General features: G+C 41.7%; 1 protein-coding gene across 4 annotated transcripts in view; it reads left to right on the plus strand.

The window, feature by feature from the left end:
• Positions 1-9,987, plus strand: part of FER1L6 (fer-1 like family member 6) — a 270,864-nt gene extending 260,877 nt beyond the window's left edge. For 3 of the 4 annotated variants that reach the window (XM_064384567.1, XM_064384568.1, XM_064384566.1), the window contains 2 exons: positions 6,649-6,749; positions 7,407-9,987. In XM_064384567.1, the coding sequence (XP_064240637.1) occupies positions 6,649-6,749; positions 7,407-7,590 (285 nt within the window). In that variant the 3' untranslated portion in view covers positions 7,591-9,987. The remainder of the gene's footprint in view (positions 1-6,648; positions 6,750-7,406) is intronic. The other variant, XR_010345619.1, reaches the window with a different exon arrangement.
• The last annotated feature ends 10,240 nt before the right edge of the window (positions 9,988-20,227 follow it).

The following is a 20,227-nucleotide window of genomic DNA, read 5'->3' on the forward strand; positions in this document are numbered from 1 at the left end:
GAAAGGCCATTCTATAGACAGAGCAGCCCCGAGGGCTGCTAGTTGCTCATTTTTATGATTATTTCTTGATGATATGCTAAACAAGGGGTGGATTTTTCATGCCTTCCCTTTTTAGACCATATAGGGTACCTTCCTGATGTTACTATGGCATTTGCAAACTGTCATGGGGCTGGCGGGAGTGTAGCAGTGAGGACAACCAGAGGTCACTCTCAGCTTCTGATCATTGATTTTGGTGGGTTTTAGCCGGCTTCTTTACTGCAACCTGTTTTATCAGCAAGGTTTCTGTTGGAAACGGGTTTATGATGTGGGGAAAAATCCACACCAAGACAATGGATCACTCAGCAAGGCTAGTCTACTTGCTGCAGGAAGGGTGCAACTCGCACACTTGAACAAAGGAGACAGGGACATTTATAACTTTCATAACCTGACGCAATCACCCGGCTGCTGGGTCCAGTTTCCATTGGCCAGAACGGGACCTCACATTCTATGCTTGACCCGGCTGGCTGAAAACTTGGAAATTTCTTGAATAGATAATGAGAAAGAAGACAAGGAAGAAGAGGAAGCTAGTCAGGAGAAGGTTGGGGTGGTGGGGGGTTGGGGGGGCAGTTCCAAATAAGGAATGACACGCACCAGAGTTTGGAGCTTGCCCAGTCCTGTTTAGACATGCCAGAGCAAGTCAATGTAGCTGATTTAAGACGTAGCTGATTTAGAGAATCTACATACATGGGTATATGTTTATGCTAAGAGCGGATAATGGCCATAGAGCGAGAGATTGTAACTCCTTATAATGTAGTCTAAGATATAAACTTTGAAAAAGAACTTTCCCATTTCTCACAACCTGTATCTTGTGCTGACCTTCTGTCTCATCCTGTGACTTAGAATACCTTGACCATCTGGGAATGTAGCCAAGTAGGTCCCGGCTTGATTTTACCCAGGTCCTATTCAAGATGGAGTTGCTCTGGTTCAAATGCCTCTGACACTCTTTCCCTCTTACGTAACCAGCAACCTTATTAAGAAAATAACTTTCTCCTAATGGAGTAGCAAGTTAGGTGGTCCAGAGTAAATGGTGTAATGGAAAACTGCCATTCCTGGGGGGGGCACTTCTGTTTCCATGTCTGTAAAATCACTGGGTTACACTGGGTGCCTCCAACATTCATGTCCAGCCTAGACATTCTCTAATTCCAACTCCGTGTGCACTCTCCTCCCATTCTTTGAAGCCAGTCTTTGGACATTGCTGTCTGGTTTTAGTTGCTGGCAGGTGAGAGAGGGTTTGTTTATGGCCACTGCCACCTACCAGATTTATTTTTAAAGCTGCTTATTGTTGCCCCCCAGCAGTATCATTTAGACATTTAGATCACACAGCTCCTAGTGTGGAATGTGGAATGTGGCTGTCCTCATAGTAAATGAAAATCAGTTCCACGGGATTGCTGAGGGATGGGGACCCTTGGGAGAAAGAAAGGGAATATCTTATCTGCGACCACGTTCTTAGTAAAGCACATTGCACTATGCATTTTGTATGCCTTATCCCAAGTAATCCTACTCAAAGCAACCTTTAAAGAAATCACTCTTAAGAGATAGAGATCAAAAAATTTCTTTTAAAAGTTAATCCCACAAATTGACAGGCAGCCAAGGTAAATTCCATCCCTGGTGCATCAACAACTAAAACTCAAAGGGAGGTTTCTTTGCTTCCAGTTTGGTGTGAAAAACAGCTGTCAGCATCTACTATGGCTACATAATCATACGTTAGGTTCTAAAGATTCAACAGTGGATAAATTCCTAGCATCCTGAAGTTCACAACTTAGCTAGGGAGGGTGGTAGATTGATCATTTAAGTAATATTTAGCAAGATCAGATAGGAGCAGAGGAGAGAGATATTTTTACATAAAGATTATTTTTAAGATAGAGATTATAATGCGCATGTATAGGAAATGTGAAAAGCACAAAAAGGTAAAATAGCACACATATGCATACCGTCTAAAGAAAACTCTTGCTAATGGTTGGTTACTTCTAATATTGTCTCTATGCATACGTTTTAGTTACCTTTACATAGTAAATGTGGTGGGTAACATGGCGCTGTGGGGAATTCCTGTTGTGCTGCCACCTCTACCCAAAGGCTTTATTAACCACTGATGATCTTGATTAATTATTTCATTGGTTTTATAAAAAAATTTTTCTAACCCTTTCTTTCATCTGCCTGTCTAGCTATCTATCAATCTATCTAAATCCCCAGTGTCTGTCGGGGGGAGAAATAGGGGAGGGACAGCAGGGGGTGGGGAGTGGGGTAGAGATAGCATGGGAAGAAATGCCAGATATAGGTGATGGGGAGGAAGGCAGCAAATCACACTGCCATGTGTGTACCTATGCAACAATCTTTCATGTTCTTCACATGTACCCCAAAACCTAAAATGCAATTAAAAAAATAAAAAATCTATCATTTTTTCTCCATTTATTGGTTGGCATTTATCTGTTAAAAAGAGCTTTCCCAGGCCGAGTGCAGTGGCTCATGCCTGTAATCCTAGCACTTTGGGAGGCCGAGGTGGGTGGATCACCTGAGGTCAGGAGTTCAAGACCAGCCTGGCCAACATGGTGAAACCCCATCTTTAAAAAAAAGAAAAAACTTAAATAAAAAGAGCTTTCCCTCATCAACTGGAAATAAATTAGTCATATATACATGTATAAAACTACATATGTGTGTATAATCTTGTGTAGTCATATATGATCTTGTATGTGTATGTACATGCATGTATGTATGTGGATATAACTACATATACACATAAATACATGTATACATATATAATGTGTATATACAATGTGTGTGTGTATATATATATTCCTTTTCCTAAAATATTTTGTCAGAATACATCATTACTATATGAGAATGCCTCATATAATTCCAGTCAAGGGTGTGTTTTAGTAAGCAATAATTATTGCTGAAGAAGTCATCCCTTCTCTAGGCACAGTGAAGTTTGGCACATCAATTATATATGTGGTGTGACAAATCCACAGTCCTCTCAAGGATCTTTTCTTATCATTTTCTCCCATCCACAGGTATCATTAAGCTAGTAGAGCGTCTCTCAAACGGTCCATTTTTACTAGCTGATTTTAAATTACATTTAGAGGATATTAGCTTATGACCTCTCCTTGGTGCTGAGCTGAATACTGATGGTTGAAATAGGACAGGAAACCTCTGTGTGGAGTGATACGCAGAGCAGCAGCATTTATCGAACCTGTCAGTATAACACCTTCCCCCTGCAGCCTTCCCAATGCCCAATAGATGCACTGCGATCATCCTAGCAGGGTGGTGGAGCTGGTGCAAGGCTCTTCTTGATGATAACAAATGACTCCTATCTCTAGGGCAGAAGTAGTTTAACATCATCTGACTCTCTTTTCTTTGCATTTCTTTTCCTACAGGAATCTGGGCCTGTGGGACTTCTCTGGTATTTTCTCTATGGGCAGAAGATGTTTTCTGTTAAACTGCATGTTACTGTGGATGAAACAGTGTTGAAGTTAACAACTACCATAGTTAAAGGCTTTCTACTTAACAGACCCTAGACTAAGCACTGCATATGTGTTATTTCATTTGTTTTTCAAAGCAACCTTATAGAGTTATATGCTGTTAATAGCCTCAGTATAGTGAGACTTAAAGAGGGCAGGTGACTTACCCACAGCTAGTAAATTGTAGAGCCTGGTTTCAGACGCAGATCTGTCTATTCACAAGTCCTTTTCACTGGACTATTTGCTATGCTGTGCTGTGTTGTGCTGTGCTGTGCTGTGCTATGCTATGCCATGCCATGTTATGCTATAATATTACTTAAGCTATCCTAAACCAGCCTATAGATAGAGATCAAAAGCATATACTAATGCCAGAGCAATGGCAGCAATTATGGGCTCCCTCTTGAATATTTCAGGAAAGGCACATTTATTCTCTATTAAATAGCCTACTTTTCTTCTTCCACAACAAGGTGCCACTTAGACATGTAAAGTAGCAGAGGAATGGGGTTTGGCATCAAAGGACCTTGGTGGAAATCCTGGTTTTGTAACATCAGTAAGCAAACATCACCAAGCCTTGGTTTCCTTGGCTGTAAAATGGTAATAAAAATGCCATCTACTTTGTCAGATTGCCAAAAAGGTTAAATGAGTTATAATGAGCCAGTACTGAGTTTATTGTTATTAAGAGTAGGGAACAGGCCAAGCACATTGGCTCACACCTGTAATCCCAGCACCTGGGGAGGCCGAGGCAGGTGGATCATGATGTTGGGAGTTTAAGACCAGCCTGGTCAAGATGGTGAAATGCTGTCTCTACTAAAAGTATAAAAATTAGCTGGGTATGGTGCCGGGCACCTGTAATCCCAGCTATTTGGGAGGCTGAAGCAGAGAATTGCTTGAACCCAGGAGGCAGAGGTTGCAGTGAGCCAAGATCATGCCACTGTAGTCCAGCCTGGTGACAGAGTGAGACTCTGTCTCAGAAAAAAAAAAAAAAGAGTAGAGAACAAAGGGACAGCTGTGATCCTTTTATTGTGGTCCTAACTTATTCTCTGTTGATTTCTGTACTCTCTTTCAAGCATTCTGGAGAGTAGCAATTGGTTAGCTCTTCTTAAGCTGACTCTACTTCAAATTAGAGGAATTGGATGCAGTTCCTAGTGTATAAAATACTGCTCAATGGAGTTTAAGTTACCTGTGAAAGATCTCTGGAAATAAGTCTGTTTTGTTTTGTATATTGGAGACCAATTTGCCATGAGTTTTTGATTTATTTCTTGAGTCTCAGCCATCAAGTCTTTCAAGGGCTCCTTAAGCTTGAACTCTGCTTCATCAACCCTAGAAATTAGAGCCAGATAGCCTTAGAAAGCATCTGACCATCTGACAAATGAGAAAACTAAGACTCAAGAAGACAAGTGCCACTGGATGGTGATTATGAAGACAATTATGGAATAGAGCTAGGCAGACTCTTATAAACCTAGTCCAGTTTTCTGGCAATTAAATGAGTAAGTTGGGAGGCAGCCTGCTATAATGGAAAGAGCATGAGCTTTGGTATCATATAGACCTGGGTTGAAATTCCAGTTGGTTGGCTTGTTGCCTGTGTGACCTTGGAAAAGTTATTTGATCTCTGTGGTTTCATCTCTTCATCTACATAAAGGAGACCTACCTTGCTTATGCTATGATAGACAGATAGATGACAGAATGAACAAACCTGGGACAAAGTGAGCAGTCAGTAAAGCACTGCAATTGCAGTTAGATATTATTACTCCACTATTGATGGATGTATAAAGGAGGAGTTAAAATCTATAGAAGCTTTATATTCTTTTTTCCTATGGTTTTCAAATACTTTCTGAATGCCTATATGCACAAGTCATTGCCTATGGGGCCAAGATTTCTCAACAGGAATGAGAGACTACGTATATATATGTTTTCATGAAACATTTCTGGATCATAGGACATTTAATGCTACACTGAGTTGGGCCAGGGTTTCAGTTCAAAGGATGAATGAGACCATCTAGATTTCAACTCATAATTTGATTGTAATAAAAGTTCACTGCACGTCTTTAGTAATTCAGGAGGCCATGCCACTTCCTCTCTCCTCTTGCCCCTCAACCTTATCCCATGTATTCTCTATCTTTCTTATATCTCCCGCAATTATATTATTATTATTATGGCTGCCAGCAACCAAACCTATTTGTGAAAAAGTCTTGACCTTTTTAGGGTGAATGGGTATGTTAACACAAGACCATTGGCTCAGCAGAATCTTAGACTTTTATACTGGGGTAAGAAATCAATCATGCCTCCCGTCTATTATCACCTTGAATTTCAATGCACAAAACCAAAAGAGTCAGGAGAAATGAGGGTCTCTGTCACCAAGAATAGGAGCTTCAGGAGATCAGAAGTGGTTTTTCTTAATCATTGTTAAGTCTCTAGTGCCTAGAACAGTGCGTGACATACCAAGGATACCCAAAAGTGCTAAATGAATGACTGGACAAGAGAGGACGGTTCTTAACTTTTGTGGGGGTCCTGTCTCATCCTTTGATAAATCAAGACACATCTCTGCCAAGAACCGTGGCATAGTGCTCTAAAGAAACACATTACTCACAATTTTCAAATAAAATTGGCCATTTCTTATTGAGGGAAGAGGCCATTTCTTATTGAGGGGTTGCTATAATAAAAGGTTAACCCTAAAATCACTAGTGGGGACAACAAAAAAAGTGAAGAATAACAGAAAAGAAAAGCCATTCAGCAAATATGGGGCCACTCCCACCAATTTCCTGAGAATCGACAGAGAAGAAAGACTGTATTCGATTCAAAAGGGTCTGCCACTCAAGGAATTAGTCCCCTTTCTAATTACTATAATATTATTTCTTCAAACATCAGGTGTTTACAAGAAGAGTAGTACATGTGACTCAGCTTGTGTGTCTGTGTGGAGACATAAGACCCTTTCCTTCCACAGATCTTGAAATAACAACATTCCTAGGCTTTTACTGTTCCCAATAAAAATGGTTTCCTCCCAGGACCAAAAAAGCAACAATATTTATCAAAATAAAGTAGCAGGATAATCAAAATACTTTCTGGAATTCTCTAACTTGGTAACACTTCTAGAAGGTTGTCATTGGCCCAGTGGGTCTTTGTGACTAGAAACAAAAGCTTTTGCATCTTTTTGTAGGGCAAGGTTGAAGCTGAGTTCCACCTAGTCACAGCAGAAGAAGCTGAGAAGAATCCTGTTGGAAAAGCTCGAAAGGAGCCAGAGCCCCTGGCCAAGCCCAAGTGAGTGGAGTTGTGAGTGGGAAGGGGCCTTTGCAGTCCTTGTTGGTGCCTGATATGGGCATTTCTTAAGAGCAGCCCTGTGGGAGAACTGGGAAGCCAGGAGGCAGTCAATGGGTGCCTTCCAACCTGTGTGGTTTTTTGAATAAAAAGCTAAATATAAGAAGAAATACAAGACATCAACCATGCCTTCCAGGAGCTTTCAATCTATTTGGGGAAAATAACACAGACACTCTTAAAACAGTTGTCAGGGTGTAGAAGACGCTGCAGACTCAAAAGAGGGTGAGTCAAACGATGAATGAGTTAGGAACTTGAAGTGAAGGGAATCATCGGGGCCTGAGGCTGTCAGGAAAGACTTCATAGAAAAGGTGGGGTTTGAGCTGGCAGGTTGGACAGATGGAACGTGGTGGAGCCTTGGGCTGGGTTCTAATTGGGCTCTTGCCCTCTGCTCCACACCAACTGCATCTTTACCATGATGCAGGAATCCTCATCATACAAGTGTTAGGCTGCTCCTGCTTCAGACAACATGCTCTTCTCCCATTTTCAGGCCTCTCCCTATGTGTCCTCAGAAAGTGGGAGTCAGAAACACTTCCTGGGGTCTTAAGCATTCTGTGTTGACAGCATGACCCCCTTTTTGATTTTCTCTTCTTTCCCCCTCAGCCGCCCAGACACTTCCTTTTCCTGGTTCATGAGCCCCTTTAAGTGCCTGTACCACCTCATCTGGAAGAATTACAAGAAGTACATCATCATTGGTTTCATTCTGATCATCCTCATCATCTTCCTGGTCCTTTTCATCTACACCTTGCCAGGAGCCATCAGCCGAAGGATCGTTGTAGGCTCATAGAGCATCACGGAGGACCCAGACTTTCCCCTTATACTAATCCTCTCTTCCTCATCCGAGAGCATCTAAGAACATGTCCCATGCATGGCACCATGCTGAGTGCTAAGGGGACAGACAGATCAACGCTTCTTAGACGAGATGGAAAGAAAATTCCATTCCCTCCCTGCTGCAAACCCTGCCACCAAGTTTCAAACTTGTAAGGTGTAAGGCATGCTGCATGAAATAAGGCACTTTCACCTCATGGTAATCAACAGTGACCTCAAATTGACTTAGATGAATGTTTTCTTTATGTAATTGGTTATATTCTGAGAAGTTGAGTTCTGGGTCTGAGATTTTATTAGAAGTACTTTATTTTAAATAAAATTTTAGGCTGGGTGTGGTGGTTCATGCCTGTAATCCCAAGGTAGGCTGAGGCAGGTAGATCACTTGAGGCCAGGAGTTCAAGACCAGCCTGGCCAACATGGTGAAAACCCATCTGTACTAAAAATACAAAAATTAGTGGGGTGTAGTAGCACACACCTGTAATCCCAGCCACTTGGGAGGCTGAGACAGGAGAATCGCTTGAACCGTGAGGCAGAGGTTGCAGTGAGCCAAGATTACACCACTGTACTCCAGCCTTGCAAAGCAAGACTCCATCTCGAAAAAAAATAAAATTTTAAAGCAAACCAACTGGAAATATTATAGCAAATTATTAGATATTGAACCTGTCCCATATATCTTAATCTTGTAAACTATATCCTTATACTTTACAGAACACATTCATTTAGGCTGTGAAACTGGCTTGCAGACAATGTCACATAAATCATCTAAAATACGTTTTGTTGAAATTTTCATCTAGAGATGTTGTGGATTTTCTATTAAAGTCAACACTTGTGGGACATGTTCAATAGTAGTAGTTGATTCTAGAGAAACATATTTTGATTTATGCTCTGTGGCAATTTCCAGGTAGGAACTTTATAATATGTTGTAAGACATATGAAATATAATTGTGTAGATGGGTTAGGGGCAGCTCCATGCCATCAGTAGGTATTCTCTATTGCCAGATATACAAGCCCCACCAAGTATGGTGTTCCCATAGACCATGATACAAATGGCCATCCCCAGCACTATTCAGCACTTAGCCTGACCACCATATGTGGCAGGTTTCATCATGAATCTGAAGCACAAATTATTTTATTTGAGAAAGAGTCTTACTCTGTCACCCAGGCTAGAATACAGTGGCGCAATCTCTGCTTACTGCAACCTCTGCCTCCTGGGTTCAAGTGATTCTCATGCCTCAGCCTCCTAAGTAGCTGGGATTACAGGCACTCGCCACCACACCCAGCTATTTTTTTTTTTTTTGTATTTTTAGTAGAGATGGGGTTTCACTAGGTTGGCCAGGCTAGTCTTGAACACCTGGCCTCAAGTGATCTGCCCACCTCAGCCTCCTAAAGTGCTAGGATTAGAGGCACAAGCCACCATGCCCAGCCACTTAAGCACAAATTAATTTCAAAACCAGTCTTAGAATTGATATCCTATGCACTTGTCAAATGGGGTCAGTTTTTCTTGACTGTAAACCTCTGATCTTCATAACACAATCTAAATCTGCCACCCTACCTAAGGCAGGGACTTGAAATGAGGGGCAGGTTTTCTCAGATATAATAAGGAAACAGAAGAATTGGAATATTTGATCTCAATTCCCATGCACAATTTTTGGCCTCATATGCAAATCAATATGACAACCATTTCTTCTTTCTAGCAGCAAAAGCCATTTGGTATTGGGAGGCTCGGTGAGAGTGCCCTTGTTGACACCAGAAACACCAGGGCTGCTCTTTTGTTTGTTTGATAGCCTAGCACAGATGTAACTCTTCTAAAGGGTAAGATTTACTTCTACAGAGAAAGTCATTTTTAGAATGTTCCTGGTCCATCAAAGAAAGACTAAAAGAATGTTCTGTGTGATTTCAGACTCAAGTGTCTTTCACTGAATTCTGGCCCTAGATGCTCACTCACTAGTAGCCATAATACCCTGTTTTCCTCAAATGCTGAAATAGTACATTTACTGCATTGGCAATGTTTCCCAGTGGGATTGGTTACACAAACTCATTCATTCTTACTGTGCCATATTGCACATCCATAATTAATGATGTAGTTAAAAATACTTGATGGCATGGAATATATACATTGAACATATTGTAAGAAAATATACAAGTTAGAAAACTGTATGTATAGCATGCTGTAAAAAGAAAATATATATACAGGCATAGCAAAAAATGTCAGGAAGAATATGCCAAAATGTTAATGATTATCTTTAAGTAGCATTATTTTTTTATTTCTTGTCTATTTCTCCCAAAACTTCTAAAATAAGGTATTATTTTTCATGTAAAAAGTTTAATAAACTTATGTGTCCATTTAAAAATACTCATTGAGTGTCTCCTATGTGCTGGGCAGGGGGATATGGCAAAGACAAACATGTCACCTACCATCAGGGATTTTCACTCCAGTAGCTCCCCAAAATGTTATTCTATCTTCAAATTATGAGTCACCCAAGAAAGGCACCAGATAAGGCATGTATTTCACAGATGAGGTTTAGGAAAAAGTATGACTATACCTCTGGTGATGTTGACAAGGAGAACAGCGTTATTTTAGGATTAATTTGAAAGTAAGGTATTATTATACTTTCTGCTGGATTGTGGACAGGAGGATGACAGGTAAACTCTTGATAAAATGTACATTTTTCAAATTCATAATAAAAGCAAGCTAAAAGTTGAAAATCCTTCTAAGTTAAACAGAGCTCATTAACTCTCCTTTGATGTCAAAAGACATCCAAATGCTAAAAGCCTGGAGCAGTACTTGAAACACTGTTGGATCAGATGGCATCTTAAGAAATGTGTGAGAAGAAGTGGAAAGCAATGATAATTTTGGAATCAGCTATGTCTGGTATTCTATACATAGGAGATTGCATATGCCTGTCCTGCATGTACAAATTAAATAATGTTCTATGCCTAATTGTGCAGCCCTGGTGCTAAAGATACTACAGTTTTTTTTAAAAGCCCATTTCCCAAGAAGTTGTCATGCGTTCCTACTTGTGTTCTTAAATAAGATTAATTTAAATTTATTCATTTGACAGCTTAGAGTTGTCTTACAGCTTAAATCTGTTCCAGAAAGGTTGTGTTTATGTATTTTACAACATTTCAATCTTTTCCCCCAAACAAAGCAAAACAAAATTAATACCAGCAATAATAACAACAACAAACAACCTGCCAGATGGAATATCCAGTTCTGTGTCACCAGCGGTTGAAACATTGGTACCTCTCTTGCTCTTTCCTTTATAAGACACATACATGGAAATTACAAGATCTCCTTCACAACTGGGGCCATTTGTTGCTTATTCATTTAACAGATATTTACCGAGTTCCAGCCTCATTCCAGGTGCTGTGATCAGCACTGGGGATACAAAAGTGAACAAATAAAGACCTTGCTCAAACTCATGGAACACAGACCTTGACAGAGAGAAGACATAAACAATCACACACATAGATTACAGACTGATGGACTAAATAGCAACAAAATCCTGAGAGCAGAGAAGGAGCACCTTACAAAGGGCCTGCACCCAGTCTGGCATCAGAGAGGCATCTGGGGAAGGTGGCTGAAGGGAAATGACAGAAGAAGAAAAGGAAGAGCTCCCAGACAGAAGATGGCATGTGCAAAGGCCCCGTAGTGGGAGGATGCAAGGCACAGAGAGAAGTCTGAAAGACAACATCATAGTGAGAGGCAGAGGGTCCCGAGACGGAACTGGAAAGTCACACAGGGGCCATATCCTTAAGAGTCTGGGTCTTTATTTTAAGGGCAATGGATAGCAAAGAATTTTAAGCAGTGGAGAGGCAAAGTTAGATTTCCATTCCGTATGGAGAATGGATTAGAAGTACTGTAGCCCTCCCCACAAGAGAGGGTGACTATGCTCACTCAGTAATGGCAGTAGAGGAGGGAGGTGGAGGGATCAGAGAGTATATCTTTAAGGCTCCAGAGTAGTCTAACGGGGAACTCGGATCTAGTGTTGACTCTGTTTCATTCAAACTATGTGACCTAGGGCGGCTACCTTCACATCTATGATCCACAGTTTCCTACTCTGTCACACAAGGAGGTTTATATATATGGTGAGGGAAGTCCATGGCATATTCTGGTGCAAGGCTAACATGCTGATGAGTCTGTAGCATGGAGAGTTTGAAGGAGAGGACTGAACTCAGAACTGGATTGTGAAGGGCTTTGAATGCTATGCTAAGAAGGTTGGATTTATGCAATGTTAAGTGGGGAACCCTGGGAGGGTTTAAGCAGAGAAGTGGCAAGAACAGGACTGTGAATTCAACAAGTTGTTCGGCCTTCTGTGCATAACAAATTGTCAGGGACAGTTGAGGTGGGAGACATCTTAGGAATCACGAGACATAACCCTGGCAGTGATACAGGAGCTAAGAAGAAATTATTTAGGCAGATAGTGAGGGTAAGAGAGTTCTCAGTGGAATTTGCTTTTAATAAAAAGCAGCCCCCCAAATAATTTTCTTTTCTAACAGAAAGCAGCCTGAAAAATCAAGCTGCAAACATAGATAAGCAGTCCAGAAGCTTGCATAGGTAAATGCCGGCAGCAGTGCCAATAGAAAAGGACTACCTGGAAGCCAGGTATGTTCAACACGGAGGCTCCCTCTTCCCTTTTCTTTGTCACCACGTGTGCAGTAAAGAAGCAGGCAACACGGCGCACGCCAGGTAGAGAACCCATTTGCATAATAAAAGGTTAGGGTGGAGCGGTCAGCTTCTCCATGCACTATGTAAACGAAACACCCGGTCCAACCAATCCTCTATGCCCTATGTAAATCAGACACTGCCTCCTCAAGCTCACCTATAAAACCAACCACATCTCACTGGGAACCAGGAGATCCATTCCAAACCTCTTCCCTCTGCACAAGGGAGCTTTTTCTCTTTTGCCTATTACATTCGCTCCCTGTGTGTCTGTGTTCTTAATTTCCTTGATATGAGGCAACAAACCTCAGGTATTACCCCAGACAAATGATGTTGATATTACTTCAGCAGGATATAAGAACCTGTGCCAGGACCATGTGTGAGGATGGAGAGGGAGAGCCGATTCCAGAATGTTGATGAAGTTCCTCCCAGAGCTGCCTGCCAGCAAGGACAAGGGAGTTTGGATGCTAGTTCCCCTGTTTCTACCTGGACAGGTCACTTAGCCTCCCAGAGTCTCAATTTCCTCATCTGATAAAAAAGGATGTATTACTGCTTGGCAAACGTTGGTGTAAAGATTGAGGAAAATGTATGGAAAGTGTATAGCAAGAGCCTGGCACAAAGCCAGTCCTCAAAGGTAGTAGCTTATGTCACAGGTGTCATTTCTACGAGCAGAATCAAGATGTGGGGCCTAACTGGAAATAGAGAGTGAGGAAAGAGGATCAGACCTTTCAGAAATGTTCTGCCACACAGACTAAGAAACTTTTCAACCAGTAATTATCCTGAACGTATTAGTTTTCTATTGCTTTGTGTAACTGATTACAACAAGCTTAGTAGACTAAAGTAATACAGATTTATTATCTTATAGTTCTGTAGGTCCACCATGGGTCTCACTGAGCTACACTCAAGATGCCAGCAGGGCTGCCTGTCCTCTGGAGGCTCTAGGAGAGAGGCTGCTTCCTGGCCCTTTTCAGCTTCTAGAGACAGCCTGCATTCCTGGGCTCCAGGCCCCCTTCTCCATTTTCAAAGCCAGCAATATTCCAGCATTGCTCTGTGCCTTTCTTCTGTAGTCATGTCTCACTCTTACTACACCAGAAAAAGTTCTTGCTTTTTTAACTTCTAATATTTTATTATTTCTTTCCTTTTTTTTTTTTTTTTTTTTTTGTGACAGAGTCTCGCTCTGTCGCCCAGGCTGAGGTGCAATGACGATCTCAGCTCACCGAAACCTCCACATTCCGGCTCAAGCAATTCTCCTGTCTCAGCCTCCCGGGTAGCTGGAATTAGAGGCACCCGCCACCATGCCTGGATAATTTTTGTATTTTTAGTAGAGACTGTATTGACCAGGTTAGTCTCAAACTGCTGACCTCAAGTGATCTGCCTGCCTCAGTCTCCCAAAGTGCTGGGATTACAGGCAGGAACCACCATGCCCGGCTTAAGTTGTTTTTCTTTTAAGGCCCATGTGATAATATTGGACCCCCTAGGTAACCCAAAATAATCTCCCCCCTCTCAAGGTCCTTAATCACATCTGCAAAGGAGACCCTTTGTCATGTAACGGAACACATTCACAGGTTTTAGGATTAGGATGTGGGCTTTTTTTTCGGGGGCGGGGGCAGGCAGAGGAAGATATTATTTGTCTACCACATTAACTATCTCCTAGACATGGTAATTCAGCCCAATTTGGAAGTCATTTCAGTGGGATGATTACGGTGTCTGGAAGGGAAGGCTCCATAAACACTTTTCTCTCAGAACAAGATGTTTTCATTTGCTGTTCAGCCTCTCAAGTGACGATTATCTCAGAAAAAAAGGGAAGGATCCCCTTCTGTCCTTCCCTGATTAAGTCCTGAGAGTACAGTGGATGAAGTGCTTTCTGAGCGGACGTGGCAGGACTCTGCCACTCACTTCTTCCCACATCCCAGCCTCAGGAGAGCCACGTAAGCCTCTGCAGTTCAGCTTTCCTTTAACGCAGCAGTAGTTTCTTTACATTCTTTGTTCTCTCTAGTTTATAAGAGGCAATTTGAGCAAAGTACATTTTTCTGAAGCATTGTGTGGTTTCTGCATCATTGTACTAGCACAAAGAAAATGGGCTTCGGAAACAGAGAAAATGCCATTGAAACTTAGGCATAGTCACTTACTAACTGTGTGACCTTGAGTGAGTTATTCAATGATTCTGAATCTCATTTTCCTGATGCATAGAATGAAGATAACACCCATCTTACAGGATTGTGTGGGTTGGGGTATGTGCAGTGGTGGTCATGACTGGGGACAGAAGTAGAGGAACATTAAGCATTGAATGTACTGTCTTCTATATCCTAGGTATCTGAATTAATAATCGCTTACTATCTAAGCAAGAAACACTCATATTCCTTCAATGCTCTTATAGATTACAAAGCAGTACATACATTTTCTCATGAATTCTCCCAACAACCACATTTTGTAGAGAAGGAAACAGCTACAGGAACCTCCAGATGGCCCAGTTCATTTGGAACAGATCTAAGACCCAAGCCCAGGCCCCCTTTGCACTCCTTTGCTCTTTTCTTCATAAGAAAAGCTGCCTGATGATTGATTTAAGGTGGGCAGGATTGCCTCCAGGCATAAAATTTCTCAGTAGTTTTTCTGAGGTTCATTCGTAAGTTAGGGGTTCATCTAGCACCCCTGAAACATCTCAAATGTGTTTTACACAACACTATCAGGCATGTTTGGAGCCTCTCTTTTTACTTGAACACATCATTTGATGGTTAGAGAATGTAAGGGGCATCTCTCATTCATGCTACCCTAGATCTTTAAATATTTAATTTCTTTTTAACATTTGACACATCTTCTAGTAAGAATCTCCCCATTCCCAGTGCAGAAAACAAACTCTGGACTGCAGACATTTAACTGAGCTCCCCACAGCCAGGTATAGAATTTAGAAATTAGTTGTGTGAAGAAACAGAGAAAGGAGGAGGTACTGATCACCCCAGACACTGGTAGCTGCATAATAAACATCCATTTCTCCCTCCTCCTTGGTCATAGAATCCCAGCTGTAGTTGGGGGGAGAATGTGCTGAACTAAAAGCACACATTTCCAATCTCTTGCTATTAGGGGTAGCCAAGGCTATGTAAGCAGAGATCATTGGGGAGGGCTTTCAGGAAATCTCATTAAAGAGAGTTCACTCAGTGGCAGGTTCTCCATGCACTTTTTCTTCCTCCTTCATCCCATCTGAATTGTGGTGTGATAGCTGGGGTCACACTGTGCAGTTACCAAGCCATTTCTAGTTGGTCTGTCTCTGGATTTTTCTATGTGAAAGCAAAAGAAACCTCTATCTTTCTAAAGCCAAAGTTATTTGGGGCTGTTGTGTTATACACAGCTGAATCAAATCCCAACTGACACAAAGCAGCTTTCCTTGACCTTACAGAAATGGAGCCACTTTCTTTCAGTACCTTATCTGAGTTGCTTCACCTCAGATCAATAAAGCACTAGGTAACACTAGGCCCCTTTGTGACAACATCTTCCCTTCCCTCAAGTTAGAGCTAAAGCCCACAGAGAATTTCATGTCATGAGACACTTCTGCATTGGTGGACCAAGCCAAGCAGTTAGAATCTTCAAGTAAAAGTTCTCTATTTCCTGAGCTTCTCTTAAACTTTACCTTTAACTTTTTAAAATTTAGTTTTGTTATAATATATATAACACAAAATTTACCAATTTAACTATTTTTACAACTACAGGAATTTTTCCCTTTTTTCCCCCCCATGGAGAATGGGGATTTGCTATATTGCCTGGCCAAGTCTGGAACTCCTGGGTTCAAGCTGTCCTGCCTCTGCCTCCCTAAGAGCTGGGATTACAGGTGTGAACCACTGTACATGGCCTTGTACAGGTCTGTGACGTTAAGTATATTCACATTGTCATGCAACCATCATCGCCATCTATCTCTAGAACTTTTCCATGTTGTAAGACTAAAACTTTGTACCCATAACTCCCCATTTCTCCCTCCCCTCAGTCCCTGGAAATTACCATTCTCCTTTCTGTCTCTGTGAATTTGACTATCTAAGTGCCTCATATTAGTGGAGTGATACAGTATTACATTCTTTCGTGACTGGCATATTTCACTTAGCATAGTATCTTCGAGGTTCATCTATGTTGTAACGTGTCAGAATTTCTCTCCTTTTAAAGACTGAATAAGATTCCTGTGTGTGTGTGTGTGTGTGTGTGTGTGTGTGTGTGTGTGTGTACACACCACATTTTGTTTATCCATTCATGGGCACTTGAATTGCTTTCACCTTTTTGCTATTGTGAATAATGTGGCTATAAACACAGGTATACAAATAACTACTCCAGACAGTGTGTGATAGTCTGTTCTTGCATTACTATAAAGAAATTCCTGAGACTGGGTGATTTATAAAGAAAAGAGTCTTAGGGGAGTTGGGTCAAGATGGCAGACTTGAAGCAACTCATGTGTGCTGCTGTCATGGAGCAGAAATGAAGGGGCTAGTGAACACTGACTCTGCAAGATGATAATATGAAACACATCAGAATCCATCAAAGCAGCAGGGGGACACAGAGAGCAGAAAGGAGGGAAGCTGGGCACCAGCCTGTCTGGGTTCAGTGCAGAGCTAGAAGAACCTCTCCATCATGGGAAAGGGTGAGTGAGTGAGAGCCTCCTGGGGCATTCACACTCTTCACAGGGGTTTATACAAAACTGGGAATAGGAGAATCCCCCTGACACCCCAGCACACCCCCTCCAACCACACTTCTAAACTGAGACAGAGAGCCACCTGGTTGCTTTGCAGGAGAAACTCTCAAGTCCAAGAGGACTTCTACAAGTCTTGAGCTCTGCAGCAGACCAGCCCTGGTGCCACAGCCCCAATAGAGACTGCAGTCACAGTGCCTGGAAGCAGTAGTATTGCTCTGCTCACTCTCACCAGACAAGGCTCAGCACCAACTTCTAGCCCAGCAGCCTATGTGAACTCAGCCAGTGAACTTCTTTGTGAACTCAGCCAATGGGAAACCCTACCCACCTCTGCCACTGGTGGCCAGGAGGGCAACACCTCCTAGAGATTCCAGCCCAGTGGTCCCACTTCCACTTGAATTCAGTTGCAGGCACAGCCTCTTGTCATTCCAGGAAGCACCCAGATGGCAGAGTGGGTGGCCTCACCTACCCTTGGTAGCCAGGCAGGTAATGGCTGTTAGGACTTCCAGTCCAGTGGTCCCACTTCTTTGTGAACTCAGCTGGCAGGTGCAGCCTCCTGTTGTCCTGGGAAGCCACTGGCATTGGCAGCCTGGTGGGAAAGGCCTGCTAGAGCTCCCGACTCAGTGGTCTTGCTTCCATCTGAACATAGCCAGCAACTACAGCTTCCTGTTGTTCTGGGAGGCAGCCTAACAGTGGGTTGAGTGACTCCACCTACCTCTACCTCTCATAGCTAGGTGAGCCACACCTGCTAACACTCCCAGCCCAGAGGTCCTAATTCTGCCTGAATTTGCTGAGGGAAACAGCCTCCTGTCATCTCAGAAATACCTGGATGGCAGGGCAGGCAACTCCACCTACCCCCACGAATCGTAGCCAGACAGGCAACACCCACTAGAACTTCTGTCCCACTTCTGTTAGAACTCTGCAGGTGGGCGCAACACTGTATTTCCCTGGGAAGCATTCAGACAGAAGATTAAGGCTGACCCAGCAGGCATACAGCCTGTTTGCCAACTGCAGCCTCTACTTGAGGGAGCCCCATGGACCAGAAGCCCCAACAAAAGAAATGTGGCACTAATTAGAGGGGGCTCCAAGACTCAGCAGTGGACTAGAATCAAAGCCAGTTGACTGAACCCACCTTATACCAGTCAAATTCCCAAAGGCATCAAAGAAGATTTTTTTTAAAACCCTATCCAAAGGACAGCAATTTCAAAGTTAGAAGAAACATCAGCCCATGCAGATGAGAAAGAAACAGTGCAAGAACTCTGGCAACTCAAAAAGCCATAATGTCTTCTTGACTCCAAACAACAGCACTAGTTGCCCAGCAATGGTTCTTAACCAGGTTGAAATGGCTGAAATGTCAGAAATTGAATTCAGAAGATGGATAGGAAGGAAGATTATTGACTTTCAGGAGAAAGTAAAAAACCAATCCAAGGAATCTAAGGAATACAATAAAATAATACGGGAGATAAAAGACAAAATGGTCATTTTAAGAAAGAACAGTTTGAATTAACAGAGCTGAAAAACTCAGTTCAAGAACTTCATCATACAGTTGCAAGTACTGACAGCAGACTTGACCAAGCTGAAGAAAGAATCTCAGAGCTCAAAGATCAGTTCTCCAAAATAACTCAGTCAGACAAAAGTAACGGAAAACCACTAAAGAAGAATAAACAAATCCTCCTAGATAATGTATGGGATTACACAGAGACCAAATCTATGACTCATTGTTATCCCTGAAAAAGAGGGTGAGAAAGCAAGCAACTTGGAAAACATACTTGAGGATAACATCCATGAAATTGTCCCCAACTTTGCTAGAGGGGCCAACATTCAGGAAATGCAGAGAACCCTATGAGAAAATATATACAAGATGACCATTAGATTATTCAAGGTTAAAATGAAAGAAAAAAATATTTTAAAAAGCTAGAGAGAAGGGACAACTTACCTGCAAAGGAAATCCCACCAAGCTAACGGCAGACTTTCAGTAGAAACCCTGCAAGCCACATGAGATGGGCCTATATTCAGCTTTGTTAAAGGAAAGAAATTCCAACCAAAAATTTCATTTCTGACCAAACTAAGCTTCATAAGAAAAAGAAATAAGATCCTTCTCAGACAAGCAAATACTAAGAGAATTTGTTACCACCAGATTTGTCTTACAAGAGGTCCTTAAGGGAGTTATAAATATGGAAAGGAAAGATTGTTACTGACTACCACAAAAACACACTGAAGTACATAGACCATTGACACTATGAAGCAACCACACAAGCAAGTTGGTATAATAACTAGTTAACAACATGACAGGGATCAAACCTGTATATATCGATATTAACCTTGACTGTAAACAAGCTATTAATAAATGCCCCAATTAAAAGGCATAGAGTAGCAAGTTGGATAAAGAAGCAAGAGCCAACTGTATGCTATACAAGAGACCCATCTCACATGCAATGCAACCCATAGGCTCAAGGTAGAGGGATGGAGAAAAATGTACCAAGCAAACAGAAAACAGGAAAAAAAAAAAAAAAAAAAAAAGCAGGAGTTGCTATTCTAATTTCAGACAAAACAGACTTTTAAACCAACAATGATCAAAAAAAGACAAAGAAGGGCATTATATAGTGGTAAAGAGTTCAGTTCAACAAGACCACCTAACTATGCTAAGTATATATGCACCCAACACAGGAGTCTATATTAAAAAGACTTGTGCACTTGCCCAGGCTCAAGGATATTAAAATCTAGCACATAAAGCCCATTACTAGAGGTAGAAATACAGGCAATATACTATTACTGCAACAACCATCAATTACGGTTAATAATTTTTCTGTAACCACCAAATGAATAATCAAATATTGCAACAACTCAAGTATTACTGAGCAAAGTGCATTTCTACAGTATTCAGTGTTGCTATTCAGTTTCTAACTTAAAATTTCTATATTCATAAAGCAAATTCTTAGAGACATATGAAGAAACCTAAAGAACCATGCAATAATAGTGATAGACTTCAACCCTACACTGAGAGTATTTGTCAGATCATCAAGGCATCAAAGATATTCAGGACCCGAACTCAACATTTGACCAAATGGGCCAAAGAGACATCTACAGAACTCTCCACCCAAAACCAACAGAACATGCATTCTTTTCATCTGCATGTGGATCATACTCTAAAACTGACCACACATCAGCCATAAAACAATCTCAGAAATTCAGAAAACCCAAAAACAGACAGAGCATACTCTCAGACCACAGCACAATAAAAATAGAAATCAATACCAAGAAAATCACACA

This window comes from Aotus nancymaae, unplaced genomic scaffold, assembly GCF_030222135.1.
Source record: "Aotus nancymaae isolate 86718 unplaced genomic scaffold, 86718_ANA_hifiasm-v0.15.2.pri h1tg000036l, whole genome shotgun sequence".
Lineage (NCBI taxonomy): Eukaryota > Metazoa > Chordata > Mammalia > Primates > Aotidae > Aotus > Aotus nancymaae.